The sequence below is a fragment of the Geospiza fortis genome, unplaced genomic scaffold (genome assembly GCF_000277835.1).
Source record: "Geospiza fortis unplaced genomic scaffold, GeoFor_1.0 scaffold1303, whole genome shotgun sequence".
Lineage (NCBI taxonomy): Eukaryota > Metazoa > Chordata > Aves > Passeriformes > Thraupidae > Geospiza > Geospiza fortis.
In genome coordinates this window covers 1,031,667-1,056,355 of record NW_005054495.1, presented here as the reverse complement: position 1 = coordinate 1,056,355, position 24,689 = coordinate 1,031,667, and the positions used below count along the sequence as shown (strand labels likewise).

Genomic DNA, 24,689 nt, shown 5'->3' with positions numbered 1-24,689 from the left:
AATTATATTTGACAGCATTTCAAGTGCAGAAAAGTAATTTCCACATTTTAGGTCTGACATGAAAACAAGAGAGAAAAAAATCCATTCTACCACGACCCAGTTTCAACCATTTTTATGGGGAAAGCCCACACCATCAGCAAGGCAGAGACAGGTCTGGAGGTTGAAATTGTCAATTTCTTTGATCTCTTGTTAGTTCATTCTCAAATACAACGTCAGATACACTATTGCACACATGGGATCAAGTTTTCCCTGCTCTGTCATTTTATATGAAGAGTCCTGTGTGAGAGAGAGTTTCAATAGTTACTCAGGTTGGAGGCAGCTGTTTTAATGGGAATCCTGTGCGTTGTGGTAGCAAATGTCCAAAAAATTGACTTTGGGCAGTTGTGTGGTTTACTCTTGTTTGTTCTTTAGTTAATTAGTAGAGTTTTTTTCTCAAAGTTGGTTTTTAGAGGGGATGAGAGAGCCCAAGAGCTGACTGTGGTTTGTTTCTTTGCCCCCGTGCAGTTGATGAGCTCCAGAAGCGAATCCAGCAGTCGGAAAATCCTGCCCCGCCTCCGCCGCCTCCTCCTCCGCCTCCTCTCCCTCCTCCTCCTCCTCCCAACCCCATCCGGTGAGTGCTCCCAGCCAGGGCAGAGCAGAAACAGAGCTCCTTCATCGCTGGCATCCAGGCAGAAGAGTGTCTTTAAAGGAAAAAAGGCTTTCTCCACCTGTCTGGGGCTCCTGAGCTGCAGTGTGGCTGCATTTCTCCTCACAGAGAAAAGCAAGGCACAACTTCCCAAGGATATTTTGGGAATCGGCAGCAAGGAACCTCAGAGAAAGAAAAAAAATTCTTATCTCGTTGGCTGTGCCTGTGTTTGTGCAAAAGTAGAATGCAATATGGAGATTGTTTACCCAAAGTGATGGGGTTTTGTTTCCTTGGCCTGTCAGGGCCAAGTGTGTGTCCAGGCTGTTGGTCAGCAGACAGTCACAAGATTCTGCTCTGTTCAGTTGAGTGGAGTGCTTGTGCAGATTCAGTGTAATATAATATAGTATAATAAAGTAATTAATTAGCCTTCTGATATCACTGGAATCAGATGCATAATTTTCTCCCATCATCATTGGGGCTGTCCTGTATTTACTGTGCTGCAGGGCATGCTCAGTGCCCCCCCTGCCCCCAGACTGAACAGCCAGGCCAATTCTGAGCAGTGCCTGCCTTGCCAAGCCTAACAGATTGTCTAGACTGTGATTTTGGAGGAGGAGGGATACCTGTCTCCTCTAAATTTAGGAGATTATTTTTTCCCTATTCACCTGATAGCTGTAATTATAGACTTGTGAAATGCTTTCTATTGCCAAGAAAACTCCTTTGAACCAAAGGATATGTTAGATTATTGTGTGTCCCTTCATGTCAGATACTGGTGATGAAAATGCAGACTCCATTGAGTTCCCACAATTACTTTCATAAGTTAAAAAGGAGGGGAAAAAAAATAACACACGAAAATCACCACCCAGTCATCAAGCATTTTTGGGCAAAATTATCAAAATTTGGCTAGATTTCTACAAAGGACTATAAAAGAGGATGACCAGTCTCTGCTGATGTATCAGACATTAGACCCAAATAAATTAACAAAACACTAAAGGGTGCTTAGTTAATTTTAAAAACTCTGCTAGTCTTCACGTTGTCTGTTTGGTTTTAAAAATAAATGGATTTGGATGACAGTTTGGAATCTTCTGTAATAGAAATGACATCCAGGAGTCTTGTTAACTACTGTGTTAAACTTATGAATAGATGTGATTATTAGGGAGAATTCATCCCTTTGTGCATCTTGCATTGTTTTTAGAAACTAAGCATGTTCAGGAAGATTGTGTTTGGCCTTTTGCTTCTTTTATGTCCATTAACTCATCTGGCCTGCTTGCTGCTTTCTCACTGATGGATAGCATGAATTAAATGTGTAGGGGTGTCGTGGGATTTTTTGTTTAAATTTGTGCCTTTTACTGTTTGGAGTAGGTGCAACTATTAATTTTAAGCCCTGTCATAGCAAAGTCAGACTATTTCCTCATGCACTGTGATGTGTATGTGGATAGAAGTTGTTTCAGGACAGAGGCACTGGCTGCTGCATTTTTCTGGGACACAGTTTTGACCTTTTAGGCAGGGATGTCACTCTGCTGTGTAAGGAATGGTGTTCAGTAGGGAGTGACTGGCCTCACTGACACATCAGATGTGCACAGGAGCTTGTGTTGTTCTTGAAGATGAATCATTTGCTGGTGTGGACTTATACATTGTGAATATAGTGAGGGGATAATTATTTGACACCGTAAGAGATTACAAACTTGGAAATGGTGAGGAGATACTGATCACCATATTTAAGTGTCCTCTGGAGAACAGTACTTCAACATCTACAGCTCTTCTTTTTGTTTATTATGCCAGAACAGCTTCTGTTTGTCATGTGTCACAATGAGACCCTGGCTTTTAACATTCAAATCTGGAGTGTTTTGATTTGTGCCTAATGCCTGTTAAAAAGAAATAAATTTCTCTGGTGCATTTTGATGGGAGGCATTGTGGGGGGTAATTCAGTGCATCTGCATTCAAGAACCATTAAATTAGTCTTTTGTAAGAGGCTGTATAATCAGGTGTAGGCAGGCTGGTGCTGTGTCCTGTTCAGGCTCATTCTGACAGTGGGGGGACCCTGGACAGAATGACAGTGGGGACCCAGGACAGAATGACAGGACAGAATGACAATGTGCAGTTTCATTTCCCCCCAAGGTCTCTCATGTCAATGATTCGCAAGAGATCTCACTCCAACACCAACGTGAGCAAGAAGGAGAAACCTCCTCAGCAGGAGTCAGGTATGGCTCATCCCTTCTCAGGCTGTGTGAGTTATCCACTGGGGCTGCAGGAAAGGAGCTGGGGATAAAGATGGTGGTTCAGATTGTCAGCATTAACTGCAGCTCTGCATGTCCAGCACAATCCCAGAAATGGGATTGCAGCCCAGGAATATGTGCACCAAGATGGGAAGTGGTATCTTTGGGACTGTAGCTTTGGTTTTCCTAGGAGGGGTGGCTGAGGACTCTGGGCTTGTGTGGTTCAGAGAAAAGGAGGCTGAGGAGTGACTTTATTGCTCTCTACAGCTCCTGAGGAAGGGACAGGGAGGTGCTGAGCTCTTCTCCCTGGGATCCAGTGACAGAGCACATGGGAGTGTTTAAAACTGCATCAAGGAATGCTTAGACTGGACATAAGGAAGAATTTACTTATGGTGAGAATGGTCAGACACTAGAAAAGGCTTCCCAGAGAGGTGGCTGGTGCTCCAAGCCTGTAGGTTCTTGAGGCTCTTAAGAACATGCTCTAACTTTTGGTCAGCCCTGAAGTGGTCAGGCTGTCAGACCAGATGGTCACAGCTGAAACATTTTGTTGTATTCTACACCAAACTTCCTCGAGATCCCAAGTAAATTTGTGTGGCCCTCATAGCCACCTCTGCCTCCACAACTGAAGTGGTCATAGGCATCCAATTTACTTCTTCCAAAAGGATTTGAGTATGAATAGTCTTTGAGGCTGCAGGTCAAAAATGAAAAGGGAACACCTAGCACTTGCTGTAACTGGAGAAAACTTCTAATCTTCCTGCTTGAGCTGCAGCATGTACAGGGCTTTGTGCTTCCACAAGTTGCCTGCAAGAGGCAGAAGACCAAACCTAAGGGCGTTAAACAGAGAGCAGGTTCTATTCAGCATAATACAGGGAAATTTCTGAACTTCCACATGGCAATTTCTTCTGTCCAGAGCCTCTCCACAGAGCTTGTTTGTTAAATACTTCAGTTTTTGTCCCTCAGTTCATATCTTGTGAAATTACCACTCAGAGTTGACTGTAATTCTAATCCTTTAATAACACTGAAAACCTAAAACAAAACAGCCTTGCACTAAGGTGGCTCTGCATGCAAAGTAACAGCTGAAATTGCATTTTATTGTTGTTAATGGAAGCTGGAAACTTAGGAGGTTGAGAACAGGAGTTAAGTACAGATTTGCAAATGACTGTGAGTGCCTGAGGAATCGGGGCTAGTTAGACAGGCATTGCCAGTTAAATAACCAAGGGTTTTCTTGCTGTTTCTCTCTTCCTTCTGAAGCAGCAGGAGTTTGTTTTTAGTGAATTGCTTAACTCATTTGCTGCCACTTAAACAAAGAAGGGAACCTGGCTGAAATTATAGGATATAACTGTTAAAAAGACCCCTGCTGTTAGCAGACTAATGGTATGTAAGTCAGGCTGGATTGTTGCATGGAACCAACGGGCAGGAGGTGGGGGAGAGGGAGTTTTACTCCTCCCATTCTCAGGTGAGGAACTGAGGAATGGAGTGAATTGGGCAGGTCCCTGGGGGAATTTCTGGGAACTGGTTACCAGTCTGAGAGAAACAAGGTTGTTGGTCTGGATAGAGTAGTTAGAGAGATGACCTTGTCTGAGATCTCTGATGAAGGGTCAGTCTTATCTTTCAGTACAAGTCCAATTATGGTGCCTTGATTTGTCAGGGTTCCTTGAAGCACCCTAGATGTTTTGATTACAACTTTTTGTTGAGACTGTCACAAGCAGTGATTGCATGAAATTCACTCTTAAGTTCTCAACTCCTCATGCTTTCATTATTTATTAGTAAACGAACAGTTCTGACCTTTCTTCAATTACATATAAACTGCTTTTCCTCTTAATAGTTGAGCTGTCCTTAAAATAAAAATTGAAAAAAGGCAGAAAATTCTTTCTTGATTTAGTTATTATACCAAACTTGAGTCTTGTTTTAACCCCTGTTAAGGACTTAGAATGAGTGGTTTCTATCCCATACCACCAATTAAGCTTTTATATTTGAAACAGCCTGTTTGTGAAATTAAAGGCTGACATTAAATCAGCTTAGAATACATAAACCACATTTCTATGAATCATCAAGAGTACCCTGACAAGTGAGAGAGCAGAAGTCTTTTTAAAATTCCTGTTACATAAGGTACAATGTTGGCAGCTTTGAATAGCATCAACCCTATTTCTCCAAGTATTTAAGTGCTCTTCCCCCCCTCCCCTTTCTGGTATGTTAAGGGTCTTTTCTTTTGTTATCCAGAATGCTGATAAGTTAACAGGCATTATTTAGGTTCATCACAGAGCTTCCTATGTCATCTCAAAAATTTGCAGTCCTGATACCAAATCTCTTGACAAAGCAGCCATTTCCTTTCATGCTATTTCAGTTTTTCCCTTTAACTTGATGCAGTGTTTTTAGGAGGGGTGGGTTTAGGTCAGGCTGAGGTGTTGGTGTGCTGTTCCTGCCAGGTCCTCAAACCCATGAGAAATGGGGGAGTCCCCTGTCCTGGGGCATTATCAGCTTCTCCTGTGTCAGTGCAGCTGGGGAAATTCCTGCTGAGCCCCAGTGCAAGCAGAGCTGTGTTCTTCCAGCCCCTGCTGCTTCAGCCTAGAGCACTGAGCTTGTGCAGTTCCCAAACAGGTCCTGGAGCTTTGTGTTTCTCAGGATGAGGGCCCTGCTTCTGTCCAAACTTCTGCAGTTGGGCATTGGCAAAGTCAGGATGCTCAATGCAGGGTGGAATTTTATCCTTGAGGAGCTGGGGGCAGCTGAGCTGAGAGCAGAGATCCCTGTATGCAGAATGAGAACATGGTTTTTTACTTTGTACCATTTCTCTGCAGTTCCTGTCTGAAATGTGATCTGTTCTTTGACTTTTTTAGCAGGTGAAGAAGTTACAGATCTGAAGAGGCAAGCTGTGGAAGAAATGATGGACAGGATTAAAAAGGGAGTTCACCTGAGACCAGTCAACCAGTCAAGCAGGCCTAAAGCAAAGGTTTGGAATAAGTAGCAGACCAATACTTTTAGCTAAGTATAGTAATTTACACTGAAAATAAACTTTTCTGTTATATATTCAGAAGAATGCATTTTCTCCCCTTCATTTACTTTGCTTGATTTTGGATAAAATGAATTAGAGCAGCATATACCTGAGGAACAAAAAAAAAGAAAAAAACAACAAAAAAAGAAAAAAAGAAAAAAAAAACCAAAAAATAAAGGAAAAAAAAAAGAAGGCAGCAGTAAGTAAGTAAGTAAAAAAGGCCAGTTTCTTTGACACAGAAAAGAAGCTTGTAAACAAACAGCAGCTAAGAAACAAAAAGCACAGAGAGAATACCTAAAGTGGTTAAAGGGGATGACCAACAAGTAGGCTGCATTTACCCTTTTTTTTTTCTTTTATGCAACACAGTTTATACCTGAATGTGGCTACTGTAGCACGTTGCTTACCTCCTTCACAAAAGCATAATCTTTACTTGTAGTGTGTGGTTCACAGTGCTGAGAGCTGAGGCTCTTCTCCTCTTCTGAGTAAGGAAATGGATGGAGTGTTAGCTCTGTGCCCAGGAGAGGAGGGGACAGAGGAATGTCACACAGCCACAGGCCTGGGCAGCAGCCCCTGGGTGAGGTCTGTCTGCAGGTACAGAGTCTGTCCTGGGCCACTCCATGTGACTTTTAACATTTGTGTGTTGTGTTTGCTTACAGCCAGAAACACCAAAGCCCTCTGAAAGTGCAATGAAAGAACTAAAAGGGATTCTGGTAAGAGGAAACTTTCATATTAAATTTCATTTTCTTCTCATTGAGCTGAGAGGGCCTTCTGTGCAAACTGTGAAACTTCTGCATTTTGGGTTGAAGCCATAGAAGCAAATCCCCCAATTCCACTCTTGACTTTGGTTTGACTTAAGGACTTAAGCTAGGAGAATTTGTTTCTGCACTCTTCTTTGGGTTTGTGTGCTCCTGCCACTAGAGGGGATTTTGTGGTCTGTGTCTGCCATAGATTCTTTGGAAAAATTCCAAATACAGTGGAGATGCTTAAGGATGGAGAGGCAGCTGAGGATCTATACCTGGTCCAAAGTAAAGCCCCTGGACTGCACAAATAGTAGAGGTAGAGTTGTCCTCATCAACTGGTCTCTTTCCTGTGGCACCAGATTTCTTGTTCGCATAGGTGAGGTTTAAATAAAGCAATAGCTCCCGTCTGTCTGCATTTATATGTGGAAAAAATGGTTTCTGAATAGCTGTGCACATAACCCCTTATCACAAAATAAAAACATTAGGCATGTTTGGTCCAGCTGAGAGCAGTGTGCCCCTGTTGTGTCCTTTACTCAAGTCATTGCTTGTTGCTTCTTTTGCACAAGAGCTAAAATTGTGTCACAAGGAGCTGTAATTCTTGCTCCCTGACTTCTGTAACCCTGAAACTTTGAAGTGCCACTTTGGCAGGTGAAATTCTGCCAGTATTGAAGCAAAGTGCTTCACTTCCACTCTAGAAGGTGAAGCTAATCATTCTCATCACCTTGTGGTTAAACAGCCCATACAAAAAACAGTTCAGTGGTGTTTTGGGGGATGCAAGGCAGTACAGCAGAGTGTGATTTAAAATCACCAGTGATGGGTTAAAGTTGTTCTCCAGTCATGTGAAAGCAGGGGAAGAAGGGAAGAAATGGTCTAGAGAGTCACCAGACCCTAATGCTGAGCCCTAATTAGAGGGACACTTCATTAAATGTGGCAGTAAATAGGAAAGGAATAAAATGCAACAGTGAGACTGTGCTTTAAGCAGAATTCCATAATTACAGGAGTAGTGGGATGTAGTGTGCTGTTTGCAGCAGTGAGGGTTGGACAGGGCTGTCCTGCCCAGGCTCCTTTGTCCAATAGCTGTTTTATTTCTCCAGCACTGTGTCACTGACATCAGGGGAAGCTTGATTGTGCACTCAGGGGGAGCAGGGAGAAACCTGCAGGCACTGCATTTCTGTGTCAGGCTCTTTGCTTTTGAGCCTCTCAGGGTATTTGCAGTGCAAGACAAACTCTATAAAATGCAGCTCCAGTCTGTTCCTGAGAGCAGTGATTATGCACAGTCAGACAACAAACATGGGGGTGGAATGTGATGGAGTAAACATTTGTTGTTACTATGCTAATTATGCATTTTGTGTAGACCTCCATATAATTGTTACAAACAAAAAACATTTATGTCGTGTAAATTCCAGAGTTTGAGTGACTCCCTTTTTTAAGTTGCTTTTGTAGATGTACATTTGTACACATCTGGAGCATACTACTAATGAATAACCTGCTCAGTTAAATTTGAAATAGTTTTGAAAGAAAATTTTTTAACTTCTAGGCAGGAGTGAAGAATTAAGAGCTTCTTTGCAGGGCTCCTGAAAATAGGACAGCTTTTGCAACTCGCAGTGCTATTTCCTTTTTTCCTTGGCTATTTCTGGTCAAAGGTTATGTGCTTATCAACAAAAGATGTCAATACAATGTTATTTACGATCTGGAAAAATGCTGTATGAGTTTAACATGTTCTGGAAGGCTGAATAAATAAGATTTATGGAAAGACTCAGAGGGAAAATGAAACAGTATATGGGTACCAAATTTCCAGTTGCATTATAAACATTTTGGGCAGATTTTACAATCAAGTATGTTCTGATCCAACAACTGATTTTTGGGAGGGGGGAAATGCATGCAGCAAGCAATAATGTGTGTTTAAATTCCTGTAGGCAAGGTTGTGAGGTTTCAGGCTTTGCTTAAAGCCTCTTTTCCTCCCACTTTAAGAAAAGTGCTCCTGGACTTGCAGCTTCACTGATATCACATGCTAGCCTTGGCATAAGGCAGTAATAGCATTTATTTATGTATTTATTAATAGCATTGATTTATGTTCTGTATGTATAAAAAACTGTTTCAGCTTGAGATCTAACTCTGTGCAGAAGAGAAACCTTGAAGTATATAGATATAGAGTCAGGTTTATGGCAGATCAGTTACATTATAGGATATATAATCTGCTGCAGTTGTAGCTGATAAATACTGACTTCTGCACATGTATACACCAGGATGCAGCAACACAGGACAGTGTTAAAATATAAAACCCACTGGAGCAGTAAAAGATGGATCTTTGGCTCTTTATTAGCAGAGGTTAATTATGTGCATGATAACTCTCTAGCAGTTTCTTAAGATCCTTCACATGTTATGATGGAGGAAGTTGGCAGTTTCCCACAAACCTCAGAATTTGTTCATCAGTGGCAGGGCCAGGGCATCTCTCTTCAGCCTGATATCACCCTCTTCATGTGTAGTGAGTGTGGTTTGTCCCTACATCAGGGAGGGGATCCCAGCTGCTCCTGTTGTACCAATGGCAGAGCTTGGCACACTGCTCTGGAGCTGCAGTATGAAAGATTCTGAAGTCGTACACATGAGCTGCTTGGCATAATCTGTCCTCAGAGAGTTTCTCATGCCTTTCTCTTGCTGTAGGAAACACTGAATAAATCCACCAGTTCCCGGAGCCTGAAGTCCCTTGAGACAGACAGTGGTGAAACAGAGCTGGAGCGAGTCCTGCGGCGCCGGAAAGTGACCACTGACCAGGACAGTGGCAGTAAGTGCTGCCCTGCAGGAGTCCTCTCCTCTCCCTGCATCCAGGGACTCCTGAAGCTGTACATTCTCTTCCAGACCACTGCCATTGCAGCCATTATGAGAACTTCACCTTCTTCTTCTTCTTCCCTGTCTCACCTGTTGCTTTTCATTCCATTTTCTCCAAGAGCTGCTTCCGTCAGGATTTTCTGCACACACACACATACACTCAGATTCCTCTTTCCATCCTGGAGCTCAGATGTTATTTGCTTGAACCTTGTCTCTGCTTTGCTCTATTTCTGGTCACATCTCACAGTAGACACTAGAGAGAATATATTTTCATGGGGGCACTGGCATTTCACCAGCATCAAACCATGACAGACCTACTGTGAAAATACTCTTGAGAGTAATGCTAGCCAGAGAAATGAGATTTAGGACTGGTGCTTTGAATTAACCTCCTCTGCAGACCAGGGGTCTCCAGTTTTTATGCTGTGCTTCACTGTCATCTTCTGTAAGAAACTGTTGATGTTCTGCTTGGCTACAAACACAATTTGTGCAAGTGTGAGTCTGTGCCATAGTTGGTGCAGGTGTGTCTGGTTTGAATGTCACTGTAGAGCTTTATCTTGGGCTTTGCAGACAGCTCACTGGCTCCTCAGTAGTACTGAGAGCAGCTTTTCTGCAGTCAGGCTGGGAGAGCACCAAAGCTGTGCCTGGGTGGGCAGCAGGACTCACCCCCCCAGAAAGCAGGAGGATCAACACAGCCAGTGCTGCCTGTGGTACAAGGACGGGAGAGCAGGAGCTGTAAATGCAGTATTTTGATATTCTCTTGCACTGGATGCTGTTCATTAAAATTCCATTTTGATTTCTGCAGTTAGTTGAATTCTGCTCTGCTCTTGTGTTGTTTCCAGACCAATCTGGGTAACAGAAGCATTAAACTTTCTTTGGATTTTAGGTCCCACTGGAATCTTGGCCACATCAGAATCAAAGTCTCTGCCTGTGCTGGGTTCAGGAGCCAGTGCCCCACAGGCAGCACTGAACCAGAAAGATGTGGAGACAGATTTCACTTCCAAAGTACCCAACTCAGGTCCTGTCCCCAACCAGCCTAAGGGTGCTACAGGCTCCAAGCCTGCCTTACAGTAAGTAGAACATGGATTTCTAGATACATTGTAGTACAAGATGTGTTTGGAAAGTGATTTAATACCAGTTTTGGTTAACAAGATAATTTCACTGTCTGCAGCTGTTTACCACCGACTCCCCAAATAATTTGCAGTCACATGCGAAAGGAGAAATTAAATTCTCTTTAATAAAGTTATTTTCCTCTAAATTCTTCAAAAAAGTGTTGATTTTCTCTGTCAAAAATAAAAGCCCTCAAGAGATTTTGAAGAATAACAAGGTTGAGGGTTTTTTCCATACCCTGAAGAGGGATGATAGTTATATTGTTAACTCTTGATTAAAAATAGTTCTGGCAAATACTTTAAAAAATACAATCATATGAGTCATCTTGGTCTATATGCTGGTGTGCAGGGCAGTTTCTGTTGAACCAAAACAAGTCTTGACTATTACTCTTAAAAATTTGTTGGTAAAAATTTTGAATTACCTTGAAATCTCAAGTTAAAAAAAAAAAAAAACCAAAAAAAAAAAAGTGCTGCATTTGCACAGCTGGGCAGCAGAATCTTTCATCATAGCAAACTGAAGACCTGAAACCAGCATCAGAGTTAAACCAGCATCAGCAATATTTATTTCAGATTCCCTGCAGGATTGGTTTGTTCTCCAGCAGTACCAGGCTCCTTTTGGAATTAGGCTGGGCACTTGCTTCTGCTGCCTTGCCAGGTTGCTTGTCAGTTTGTCATTTCAAGAAAAGGAAAGAGACGAGACAAATCAGATTGGCAAAATATTGTAGTTATGGCTAATTAAACTTCTGATTTCCTTCTCTGTCAGTTAGAAAATACCACCAGTACCTATTCTAGCAAATATCCATTGCTTTGTTCAGAGGAGGAAGTCATGGCAAATGAGCTGAATATTCAGTTTGCATCTATTTTTATGAACTGATACTTCACTCTTGTGCAAGTACTTTCATCATTTATTTTTGAGTGGATAAAGAGCCCAATTTCCTTTTGTGCTCTGCAGTTGTATTTAATTCCCACAGAGAATTAAAAGCAGAATGCCATTTTCAATCATATGTATTTTCCCTTTTTATTTCATTTAAGTATCCTTAGAAGAAAAATGATCTTCATTTTAATTTAATCAGAAAGATGAAGATATTTTCAGCAGTTGTTTAGGCATGAATAATGCCACTGCATTTTCTTGAGCAGCTACCCTTGACAGAAAGGTGAGGTTGATCCTGAAAATTGTGTTTGTAGTTTGTGGATTTCTGTGATTTGGAACAAACCAGAAAACACAAGACAAATCCTGCCCCTTTTGTGTACCTTTATTTCAACGAACTAAGTGGAAATTGCATTTACAAGAAAGGAAATGAAATAATTGCAGGCCCAAGGTCTCACAGAATGCGTGGTGAATTGGCTGTGGAAAGGATCTTGTGCTGACAGTCACAGTTGTTATGTGTTAGAAAAGCATATGTGAAGCTCAATTTATTTCTCAGCTTGCCTATTCAGTGACATCCCGAAAGACACATTTCACTTTAATTTATCTGTTTAAAGCATTAAAACAAATGTGGTGGGCCAGAGTCCTTAGTGCTGCAGGGTTTGCTTGCACTGAATCACTGGTGTAAACCTGCTTAATTGGGAACACTCATCCTTGGGGATGGATTTCCAGTGAGGGAGGAGATGCTGGGGCTCTCCTTCTCTTGTGTGCCAGGCTGGCAGGAGGAGCAGGGATAACCTGCAGGCCCCACACCACATTACAGAGCAACTGCTTTTCTTTTCTCTCCTGGGTGCTGTTTGCAGCAGAGGTTGGTAGAAGCAGTCTCCAGACTCTGAGGTGTGAAAGCTGTTGGAAGCAAAGCTCCTTGGAAGCAGGCAGCAGAGGGGAGTTCATCTGGCCAGCAGGTCTGACAACTCAGCTCTGTAATTAGGCATTTTTCTGGGCTTCCCTGCAAGCAGCTTAGTTTGGATCAGTAGAGCACTTCTGAAGCAAATCTCGCTATTGTCTGTGTTTGCTATGCTTTGATTTGTAATCTGGAGTGCCCTTAGTGCATCCTGGATCCCTGGATTCATGGCACAAGTGAAGCTAAACCAGGGCATGTGATCCATCCATGTTTTTGGATGTCCTGGGGGGCCACACAGTGAATCACCCTGAGCTGTGTGCCCTGCAGCAGGGGGTGCTTCCCTCCACACTCTGCTCCTGTTGCGCCATTCCATTCCTAAAGGAGCACGGAACAAACACTGCCCTGCCTGGACTGGACACCCTGCAGGAGAAATCCTCTTCTCCTTATTCCCACCTGAGGTTAAAGGATGCAGCTCCCATCATTTGCAATTCCTTGAAATCTAACCAAGGTGTGACTTCTTAATCTGTTTGCAGCAGCTGAGCAAACCTTTCCCATCACAGGGGAGCACTGCATGTCTCATCATTGCCAGGTGTCTCTTGCAGGGCAGAGTTTATTCTTTTTTCTTCACCTAGTTTTTAATGTACAGCTTGCTGTAGAAAACCTGAATTTAGAGCCCCTAGGTGAGGTGTTACTTCAGTGCAAGAGGTTCTTGTGTGTCTGAAGCCATCAAGGAGATGGTTTGGAATGTGTGAAATTTTGCTGAGGTGGTGCTTAGGGGGGAGACATCAGTAATTGTGTCCTGTAGAGAAACTGAGGCCTCACCTCAGTGTGCAGGTAACTTCCTCTGCAGATCTCTTCCCCAGTGTTTAACCCAGCATGAGTGTAATTTTGGGACAACTGCTTGAAGAAGAGGTGACAATTTATTTTCCTTGGCAGCAAAGCCAGTTCCCATGACCCCTGCAGTGTGTGGGCACAGAAGGGAAAGGTGTGTCTGGCTCTGCCCCTGGGTTTTTGGTTATTTGGTGGGGCTTTTTTTCAGCACTTGGTAAACGTTGTGTTTCTGGGGTGCAGAGTTCTCTGCTGACAGAGTGCACTACAGAGAGGGTTAGTCTTAATCTGATGATTTTATACAATTAAAGGATTTGTCCTCCCTCTCCTAGCTGTAATCTTAGTACCCCAAATCATCTACCAGCCCTGCAGGGAGCAGCTCAGCCTCAGCTGGAAAGAACTGCAAAGGTTTTCCAGTGCAGCTTGAACGTGGGCAATTTAGTTTAAACAGCAGATGAAGAAAACAATGGGATGTTCTGGAAGTTGGAGGTCTCCTCAGTTTTAACTGTTTTAAAAGCTACTGAGGCATTTTTCTTAGCTTGTACTCTTTGTGTGCTCTCTCAGTGCAGGCAGAAGCTCTCCAAGATTCTTCATTTAAGTAAATTTTCTGATCTTTTTGAGCTTTTTCTAAAGAAGCACCTGAAAGTGGGAACAATGTCCATGCTAAAGATTGTCTGCAGTTCTGTCCTGCTGGCTGCCATGCTGACCACCTTTGTACTCAGCTGGTTTAGCAGGGACATTCTGAAATGGAAAGGTTTCTTGCCCTTCCTTCACAGATGTCTGGTGTTGCAGGTAGTACTGGTACTTCACTAGGGAGCAGAGGGCTAATTCACCACTGTCACTCTGTATATTCCCTGTAATCACTGCTGGACAAATACTGGTAGTGCTGTGATGGAATTCTTTGTTCATCTCAGACTTTCAAAACTTGGATGGAATTGGTGTCTATTTTACTGTTGCTCAGTATTAGCCTGTGCTCTTCTCTGGTTTATTCTCCTACCTTGTTAAGAATTCTGAAATAATAGACACGTGTGCAGTTTTTTGCTTTTATTCTCAGTGAATACTGACATAAAATTCTGTTTTCTAATGGATACATATTACAATGATTTTACAATGATTTCATTAATAGAACACTGACCCAGGGTATGTAATGCCAAGGTTCTAATATTACCAGAGGAAACAAAGAAAATCCAAGTCTCAGTTGACAGTCTGATCCTTAGTTTGTCCTTTTGTACTCCTACTGTAAATTTTATGCAAAGGTCACAGCAGTGCTATGTCACAGGCTTTAGTAACCCTTTAGTATTTACACTTTCTGTAGGTTCTGTAACTATAAACAGAACAGATTGCTTCTGATATTCTTCCATTAAAAAGCATGGAACATTGCATATCCCATAGAATTAATCTCAAATGCATTTCTCATTTAAATCCATATTTCACAGTGCAGATTTGATGTGTTTAGTCATAAAAAAATACATGCAGACTTGTGAGCAACTGTGTGAGAATGAGGACAATAGAACTAGGGTCTCAATTTCTGGTTTAAATATATAGCTGGACAAATAACAGGAATATTGATAACAGCATTAACCATCTCATTGAGGGAAGAGCTATGCACAGAACTAAATGCAAATACCTTGGCTGGACAAAATTGAGTTTTTCAGAACTGTGGCAAACTCTGTCTTTGCTCATTGCTTTTCCCAGCTTTATTTTTATGAGTAGATGCAGTTTTTTGAAAAGGAGCACCAAGATTATGTTCATTCTTCCCACTGAAACATTCTGCTCTTGGTAAACTGTTGAAAGTAAGCTGTGAATAACTGATAAATAGGGTTAATAATTTTTAACAGTGCCTCAGCTGTAACAGCAGCATTGTCAGGCTGGTGCTGCACCAGTGTGAAGGATTTGAAGAAGGCAATACTGGTACAACAAAGTCGGATAGTAATTCTTATTTTTATGCTGCAAACACTGATTTAATCACCGGTTTTCTCCATTAAACTACTTTATATCGACATCTTTCATTTTTCTGTCCTTTGAAGGTGGTAAATATGATTGCCATTTTATCCATTTTTGTTATAAATGAAACAGACTTCAGAGTGTTTGGCTGTGCATCAGTTGTTGGAATGCTGCCATACACTAATGCAGACTCCCCACTGTGAGCCCAGTGAAGAATTATACTTTGATTCACCAGATTGTATTAAATAGTCCAGCTGTTGGGATTTGAAAGATAGTTACCTCCAAAGTGAAATAAAAATGAACTTGGCATTTATGGCTTTGACCATTTTTATAGTGTTGGGCAATCAGCTTTTCAAAAGTAGCACTTTTTAAAATAACCCTCTTCTGGTTACACTGCTTTAAAAAGTTTAATTTGCTGTAACATTCAAAATACCCCACCTTGTATTTTTCTGGAATGATTGACAACTTTTGCATAAAATAAGCATTATTTTCCTTTTGAAATCACTAGCTTCTGATGATAATCAAATGAGTCTGAAACTGTATCTATTAGTGCCAATTTCTGCATTAATTAACTTATACCAAAATTCTAATGTTAAGAGACAATTCTTGTAATTAAAGCTTGAACATGGAATTTAATTTGTCCTATCCAGTGCTGCAGCAGCAAGCTGAGTAAATTCTTTCTGAAATGGAAAGTGCAGCAACTGTTGTTTCTGTGATTATTTTTTGGCTTTAACCTGTTCATTTACTCTCTCCCCATCAGGTGGGAGCTGGTGCAGTCCCCACCCAGTGTTCTCATTGTTGAGTGGGGTGACCTCTTTCTTCTTTGTCATTTTCTTTAGGACAAAGACTGTCACAATAAAGGGCAGTTCATGGCAGATGGATCCTGTAGCTGAATTTCTTTCTCTGGCCCCCAGTTGATTCTACCTTTTCCTCTGAAGGGTGTTACCTTACCAGAATGGAAGACTGTTCCTTAAAGATAAACATGAAAATTTAGAGGAAAAAAAGGAATAGTGGGGGAAAAAAAAGGGACAAGCCTACAGTGCATGTAGGACCTTCCAGCTTGAGGGATTTCAGCACCTGCCCAGTTTGGGCTCTGTGGGTGTGGATGGTGCATCCATAGTGGCCTGTATGGCTGAGCCTAAGGATGGGCCAGTGCAATGTGGCTGCCATGCCTGAGCCTGCCCAGCTCCCAGCCCACAGGCACTGGGCTGGGGGCTCTGGGGGCTCAGAATCTGGGGGTCTGAGGATTTGGGGTCTCAGGCTCTGGGGGATCTGGTTCTGGTATGCTCAGGATCTGGGAGATCTGGTTCTGGAATGCTCAGGATCTGGAGTGCAGGGTGCAGGAGGCACAGCCTGTGCTCCCAGGCTCTCTGTCTGCCCAGCCAGCAGGGTTAAGGTGGCAGTGGGAACACACCCCAGTCTGCCACTTGTTCAGGTCGAGCATTCCCAGTGTTTGCCATGTTCTCGGTTCATCTAAGAATTTGCCTGCATGTTTTCAACATCAGTACAAAGCTTCTGAATACACACAAGTGCTGTTAGTGTTTATAGGCTGATGCCAGCTTTGACAAATAACCCAGGTGTCTCTGACCTTTCCTTCCTCCCTGCTCAGAGGCTTTTTATCCCCACGAATCCCTGCACTGCAAACAATGGTGGTGTAACCCCATTTCTGCAGCACAGAGCGTGGGTCAAACGCCCTTGACAGCTCAGCAAACCAGTAGGTGAATTTCCAGAAATCATCAGTGCTTGCTCCCAGTGAGACCAGCAGCAGCCAAGGGAATGAACACCTGGTGACTCTGTGCCTCAGAGTCATGCAGTGCAGCCCCCAGGCAGGTGGCTCTGGGATAGAGGTGTGCAGAAGCCATTTTTCAGTGCCTTGTGAGTTCATTTTTCATCTTCCATGCCTGGCTTAACAAATGATTCAGGAGGGGGAATGTGACTGTTGCATTTTGTGCACTGCTATCTGTACATAACAGCTGTTAAATCCATAAATCTATTTATTAGCTTAGCAGACCTGTCTTGGTTGTATGTGCTACTAACAGAATGGTTTTCTGTGTTTTTATGCTCTTCTGCATATGTGAACTGTAATTTGTATTTATATATTTATTCTTTTTCTTCTAGATCAACTAGTCACACAGAATTGACAAGAAAAGCTTCTAGCAGTGAAAAAGAGACAGAATCCGTGGTAGTTTTAGATCCTGTGTCCACCAGTGGGGATCAAACGTCTGAAAATGCCCTGAACCAGAACAAAGTGAAAGAGGAAAAAAGCAAGCCACTGCATAAAGAAACTAACGTTGGGAAAATGAAAGAAACAGATAGTTCTAGCTGTTAATTGTTACTCTGCAAGGCTGTACTTTTTGGGAATCATTATCTGGACATGTGAATTGCTTAGGTGTGTTACTAGGGGCCACGGTCTGTACTCCAGACAGAAATAATACAGATTGAAATGGTCTTTTGTATGCAGCTTTTGTTACATGCACTGAAGTGTTAAATAACTGTGTGTCACTCAAAATCCCTTTCCCATTTTAATTTTGCAGGTATGGTTATTAATTTCTTAGCTTGTGTCAGTTACCTTTAAAAATGGATTTGAAGAGGCTTTTTACACTCTTCTTTTATTGAGAAGATGCCTTGTTGAAGGTCTGTTCCAAAGCTTGCCAGAAGCCCCTTGCATCCCTCTTGAGCTGGACAGGTTTGGGTTAGACCCTGTAAGTGATTACACCTTCATCAGCTTCAGTATGGGGGTGTTACTAATTATTAATAAAAATGTGTTCAGACACACTGCTCTAAAGATATCCACTTAAACCAAGATCTTGTTGGTCCCCTGCCTGCTGTCCCCACACAGGCACAAAATGAAAAGCACAAGCACAACCCTTCTGTCTCAGATTGTCAGGGGACAGAGACTGAAATGCAGAGGCAGTGCAGCATCTCATTGTGGTACCAAGATTTTTGGCAGTGATAGCCAGAGTCAGGGCTTTGTGGGCTGGGCCTGGTGCTCTCATTTGGGTTAAAAGCTTTGCAAAGAAGGACTTGCTTCTGAGTTTTGTTTTAATGTTACACAGCAGCTTTTGGAACTGCTGCAGCTGGAGTCTGTTTTTACTGCTGCACAAAAATAACTTGCCTTAGGCTCCAGTGGGTATGGGCTGCATTTGGGATTCATTCTAGGACTGAAAGTTATTGGGAATCATCAACATTCTGAGAACTCCCAGCTGAAAGCTCACAGTGCTCACAAATGAGCCCTTGCTTTGAACCTGGCACACACTGGTGGCATTAATTTCTTTATTAGGTGACACTTCAGGTGTCTGTATTTGATAACACAAATCCCAGTTTCCCTCAGCCCTTACTCCTATGACAAGGGTGAGATAGGAACATCATTGATTTGCTCCACTGCCAATTCACATTCCATTGTAGTCTCTTTAAATTCAGCACAGTGTCTCATTCTTTTATAATGAACAAATGGAATCAGGGATTTACCTAAAGATTGGTGTAACTGAAATTGGGTGGGCACGTACTTGAATGCACTTGGATTCTTTTTTATTTAATTATTTGAAACAGTGATAGTATTGAAAGGATGAATGTTCTGAGTTTGTTGGTTTGGCTCTGCATGCAACTGTCTGGTGTTTTTCCTAAAAATAAAATGATAGTAATGAGTGTGGTGGTTTCACATCTATTTTGGTGGTTTTTGCATGTTTGCTACGAAAATCTTGGACTTGATCTAATGACTGAATTACATACAGTTCATAAACTTGCAGGAATTTATCTCTCACTGATATTTTCATTTCTTGGGGCAGTTTGTTCTGGTTGTTAATTTTTTACTTAGTTGTCTGTTACACTGAACTTAAAATGCAAAATTTCATATATGTATTTTTTTCCTCAAATGATTGCTGCTGTATTATATGTTCAGATTTTCAAATTATGCAAAACCCAGAAGTTTTCAAAAAGCATTTCTTTTACTTAAACTGTTTTGTTACCTAGAACATAAATTATTTCTTTAACTTTTCATTGTTGCTTATTAAAAAGACTCCTGACAAGTTTCCCAGACCTTGTGGAATTGACTTGTTACTCACTGCTGCCAACTGGAGCAGGCTTCCTACTGATGCCAGTCACAGCTCTGTGCCCAACATTTGGGGTTTGCACTTGTCTTGAGGGCTGCAAGTGGAGCAAAATCTCCTTTGCAGGCTGGATCTTGGAGCAGCACTGAGGGGGTGGGGAGGATGGAGCAGCAGAACACTCAAGGCCTTTGTTTTTTTGTAAAATGTGGTGTTCTGTTTGTGTTTGGGGTTTTTTTACTGTTTGTCAACAGCTTGCTCTTTGTATGGAGGGAGATTCTGATTTTCTCAAAACAAACATTTAGTTTTGGACTTAACACAGCAGTATTTGTTTTGTCAATTTGTAAATGCAGCACAGAATTTTGTGGTATTTTCAGTGACTATAGTCACTGCTCAGTTAATTTGCTTTCAGCTGAAGGGAATGGTCCCTGGGAAAAGAGAAGCCAGTAATTGAAATTTTTTACAGATATCTGGCTGAACTGCTCAAAATTAAATGGATTTAGGAATAGTTAATATATGAGTTTCTTAGTAAAATGTTTTTTCTTCGAAATTTATCCCAAAGTTAATGTTGACAGCCTAGGTTAGTGTGCTGTTCTCTGGGAGCTGAGCAGGCAGGCTGTGAATCTGCAGGGCTGGCTGAGAGCTGGAGGCAACTAATTCTGCTCTGGGGCAGGAAGCACATCAGGAAGTTGTGCTGGCTGTGATTCTTCAGCAAAATCAACAAATTCGAGTTTTGCTTTACCTGAAATAGAAGAAAAAAAAAACAAAGCAGCTCATGTTTGCTGTAATGGGGTTTGTTGTAATGTTCTTTTGGAAATGCCACATGATGCTTACAAGTCTGGACACACCTTTAGAAGTCTGGTCCTTCTTTAGAAAAGAAGACCACTGATTATAGGACCAGGACATAGTGCACTGCAGCCTGAGCTGGGATATTTACTGCATTCCCTTCCTCACTGATCATCTCACCTTGCTGCCTTCTGTTTTCCCCTGCACGGGTGCTCTTGCCAGGTTCCCACCAGCTGACTGTGCTCACAAAGCCCCTGTCCCAGTGCTGATCCCATCACTGGCAGTCCAGCCACCAACAGTTCAGCTCCCTGCTTTTTCCCAGCCCTGCCCGGTGTCCCTGCCAGGAGGGCAGTGCCAGGGAGGGCAGGCTGCGGGAGCTGCGGTGGCACAGCGGCCCCGGGCTGCTCTGAGCACGCCGGGAGAGGGGCCAGGCAATGGCAGAGCCGGGCTCGGTGCTCCTGAGCCCCGAGCAGGCTCCTCACACACTCCTGATGTCACCCAGAGTCACCTCGCAGCCACTGGAGTGCCCTGCCTGGGCTCTCCTGGGTATTCCCAGCCCCAGCCCGGCAAATGAGGAGCTTGCTATGCAGCTCAGACCTGCTCCACTACTGCCCTGCTGTTGATTTAGCTACTGGATCTTATTTCTGCCAAGTGATTAACGGTGTCGGGGATTGTTGCTGCTTCATTTCATCAGATATAGGTCTAAATATTTGTCAGACTCGAGAGCCTTTCCTTAGACTATACCATTTGAGGAGGCAATATATTAATACTGAAGAGGCAGTTAAAATTTATAGTTCTAGAATTACCTATCTTATCTTTGAAAAGTGTATTCTGTGAAACTATCAGCAAAAAAAAAAAGCAAATGTTTCTGTTTTTACAATGCTTATTTATGAGCAAGGGGGAGCTTTCAAAAAGCTCAACATATCTTCAGTTAAAAAAAAAAATTCAACTAAAAACTTTGTTCTATAGCGTGCATGTCAAGTGCTGCTACCCTATGTGTAGAACACTGGAAATTATTACAAACAAGAGGGTAAAATGACTTAATTCTACTTCGTGTTTCCTTTTCTTAGGCATAATACAATTCCTGCAAACCCTTTCCTTCCATTCTTCCTCTCCTTGTCTCTCTGCCTCCCCTTTAGACTGCATGTCTTTATTCTGGCTTGATTGATACCTGAGCAAGTGAGAAGTGGCTCTAATGAACTGTTAAGCATTTAACAGTGCCTTGGTACAGTGTAAAAAGAAGATGCAGATCCTGAAACAGGCAGGCAGATGCATACAAGTGGCTAAGGCTGAATGTGCATCGTCAACTTGGGGTTTTCTTGGGTTTTATTTAAGGCTTACCCACGCAATTGTAGCTTTCCAAACACATTTTGCTGGAAATGTAACAGACAAAAGAGGGTCGTGAAATGAAGTTTTGTTAGGAATATATGTTTCGGGCCTCGAGGGAGGTGGGTATTTGGCCTAAAATTCCATTTTGGCAGCTTTTGGACACATTATATGCACGGTTTTTTGTTTTGTTCCTTTTTGCATCGTGGGCTTCAAGACTCCAACCAATTAATTCTGGGGGGAAAAAAAGCTTAATGTAGGCTACTCCTCAAGAAGGGGTCTATTTTAACATTCAGTAAACAGATAATCCATTAGGACAACAATATACATTGTGGCAAGTGCTATCCTAGGCTTTTTTTGTCAGCCCTTATTTATGGCCTTTTGATTCCGCTTCCCTCCTGGGGTGCAGTTTCAATCATTCTCCCTCCAATCTTTGTGCCCGTATTCATGGCAGGCTGAAAACAAAGTAAGAAAGAAGCTCGTACGCAGCGCTCCATTCGCGGCCAGTTCCTCCTCTATAGCCAGCAGCCGGTTGTATTTGGCCACCCTTTCTCCGCGGGAGAGACCTCCCAGCTTGAGGAACCTGGCACCCAGGCCCACAGCCTGCAACGAGAGAGGGCCCGGGGTAAAATCCTCACTTGGCCAAGTGAAGTCATTCCCAAAAATTAAACACGGTAATCCTGACTCTAACTGAACACCCTCCTCTCTCGGCTGAGAAAAACGGGGAAATAAAACCTCCCCGTGAATGATCTGCCCGATGCAAACAGTAATTTTAGCTGGCATATGAAGTGAAATTTTATGTGCAAAAGATTAAATATAGTAGTGTTAAGGATATTTGCTTAAAGCGTTGTTACTACGCAGGAATGTTGTAAGTAACTCACAGGTTTTTATAAACTAATGCAAGCAAATGGATCATACACACTTTTGAATATACTCCCTGCTTTGGCAAATTTCCTGTGTGCTCTCTTTACACTCAAAAGAATAACCATTCTCTGTGGGGGGAAAAAAAAACCAATCCCCTAGAAAAAGCCCATTTTGTAAAATGTTGTTTCTTTCTCAAGCACAAAAAGGCTTTCTCCTTTTTTAAAAAATAGTACATGTTAAAAGCAGTATTTTTGCAATTCTGCAATTGAACAGCTTTCAATACTTACCAGATCCACGAGGCTCTCATCTGAAGATTCTCTATCTGGACTTCCTAATATGGAAATATGTCTTTGACCTATATATAACAGGAGGGAACACCTTCATTAGAGTATATTTTATTATTTGACACAGAAATTGTTTGGACTTCTCTTTTTTTTTTTTTTTTTTTTTTTTTTTTTTTTTTTTACCCTTGGGCTATCCAAGCTTAAATACAAACAGGAGTAAACCCTACCTGACAAAAATGTAAACTGTATTGCTATATTTGCTGTTTGCTACATTAGCATTCTGTTTTATTTTCAGATGGATAAGGGAACATTTAACATCCTGTTCTGGCCTCTGCTTCTCCCTGATCTGTCTGATCAGGCTGTGCTATTTATTTTAAATGTGTTCCTCACTACAGTAATTATTTTTCTTCTATTCAAAAAACGAATTTACCATCCTGACTGGATGGAATCTTTTAGTTGCTATTTACTCACTTCAGTACAGCAATTCTGGGTGTTTTTAAGGAACAAGAAAAAAACTAAGCTATATTAGATTTGTCCATCTATTTCTTAGGTATAAAAATGAATAAAGGAAATCTGATACAAAGAGAAATCTTACATATGAAGCTGCACAGGTTCTTAATACTTACCACAAAGGCTCAATAATATGTAGTCAATAACCTATCTAAATGCAATTTTAAACAGTTTGTGCGTGTCTGAATTTTTAAATTATTAATGCTAAAATAATGCAAATTTTAGATGAATTGACCACATCTCTTATTTTCTTTAATTCTGATATCTAACTGCATGACACTTAGCTGCAGTGTCAGAGGGCACCCAGGTTCAAAACATTCAGTGTATTAACTGACAATAGTTGAAGCCTTGACTGCTGTTTTAAGACCCTTGACAGGGATTTGTGAATCTTGAAAAAAACACTTGAATTTCAGTTTCTTCTGACAAGTGCCTTCTAAATTAGAATTTATTTAATTAGAATAATTAAATACAAACATGTAATATTTACAGGTGTGGCTTGTAGGGTTTGGTTTCAGCCTTTCCCCATCTACTCACCATCCAGAATCCCAGTCAGTTCTATGAGGTCTGACACCATGGTCTGGTTAATGTATTTCAGGACAACACCACTGCACATTGCTATGTTTATGTTTTGGTCAGTTTTGAGTTTGGAAATTTGTGTGGCAGCATCTTCAGCAATCAGGAAGCATTTGGAACCAAGGGCACGACAGATGCTACTCCACTGTTCTCTGTCCTGCACAAACAAATTGAGCAAACAACTGCAGTTTAAAAAACTAAACTTTATGGAAACTCTAACTGAGGAGGTAAAAATCAAATAATAATCTGGGTTTAATCCTAAATATGCCCTTCATATAAACATACTACATTTTATACTGTATTTTAAATCTTCTGCCTAAGAAAAACATACCACTTGGATTTTCCTTGAGTTTTAAGATTTTGCTAGAAAAAATAAATTTTAATCTGAAATTAATCAACACTATTTGCACAAAATATAGTTAAAATATTTAAATTAAATTAAGTGTAGGGGTCTGCTATTTTGATTTTTCTACTGAAATTTATTTCATTTTGATGGAACACAAAATAATTTTTATTGTTTTATTCAAATGACTCATTTTTGTGTTATATTTCAAGTGTCATAGTTGTTTGAATGTAAAATAATGAACAGGAGACATAGACTCAATGGCAGGACCCATAGGGAACAGAGGAATACAATGCTCTCTTTTCTAGCAAAGCTCCATTTTTTCAGGGTCTTTGTTTCTTTATTTTAATGCATTGTCCACATGCTACATGGTCCAGGCTAAATAAAGGACAAGGATATGTAAAGAATTTGAAAGAAGAAATGTACGAATTAATTTGCTTGCTCTGTGTCCACAGAATGCAAAGTTCTCACATTAAAAACATCTCTACTTCATAATTCTGCTATTCTTGGTCTGTGGATCAGTTTTTTGTACTTATGTACTTGCAATCAACATCAGGTGCCATTCCTGTATGGATTTCAAGCCTGTGCATAAGAGGAAATGAAGTTTTTGACACCAGAACAAATGTTTCAAATTTTAACACCAAAGTGGTCTGGTGTCTGGCAATGAATTATTGAATTGGTACCAGAACTAATCCTCAAGGATCTGATTATCAGGGGCAAAGATGTGGCATAGGTAAACCTTGGAGATTCGGGAGGAGGAGGAGGAGGAGGAGGAGGAGAGGCATTTCCCTTAACTCTGTACTCTGTTCCCAACTGCCCTGCACTGTGTGCTGTAATTCTCCCGCTGATTCTCATCTTGCACATATTTTCCTCCATAAGAATTCTCAAGGAAGTTTGCAGCCCTGGCAGGAGTGGGGAAT

The 24,689-nt window shown here is 41.6% G+C and overlaps 2 protein-coding genes across 3 annotated transcripts in view; one reads left to right on the top strand and one right to left on the bottom strand.

The window, feature by feature from the left end:
• The window catches only part of SHTN1 (shootin 1), a 48,425-nt gene extending 29,352 nt beyond the window's left edge, over positions 1-19,073 (top strand). Inside the window, exons 10-16 of one of the 2 annotated variants that reach the window (XM_005428639.2) lie at positions 505-610; positions 2,741-2,823; positions 5,676-5,785; positions 6,484-6,537; positions 9,229-9,349; positions 10,277-10,460; positions 17,159-19,073. In XM_005428639.2, coding sequence (XP_005428696.1) covers positions 505-610; positions 2,741-2,823; positions 5,676-5,785; positions 6,484-6,537; positions 9,229-9,349; positions 10,277-10,460; positions 17,159-17,369 — 869 coding nt within the window. In that variant the 3' untranslated portion in view covers positions 17,370-19,073. Of the gene's footprint in view, positions 1-504; positions 611-2,740; positions 2,824-5,672; positions 5,786-6,483; positions 6,538-9,228; positions 9,350-10,276; positions 10,461-17,158 lie in introns of both variants that reach the window. The other variant, XM_005428638.2, reaches the window with a different exon arrangement.
• The window catches only part of ENO4 (enolase 4), a 58,430-nt gene continuing 52,706 nt past the window's right edge, over positions 18,966-24,689 (bottom strand). The window contains 5 exon segments of the mRNA XM_014310191.2: positions 18,966-19,727; positions 19,730-19,825; positions 21,681-21,798; positions 22,347-22,414; positions 23,388-23,583. Of these exon segments, the coding sequence (XP_014165666.2) occupies positions 19,660-19,727; positions 19,730-19,825; positions 21,681-21,798; positions 22,347-22,414; positions 23,388-23,583 (546 nt within the window). The 3' untranslated portion in view covers positions 18,966-19,659.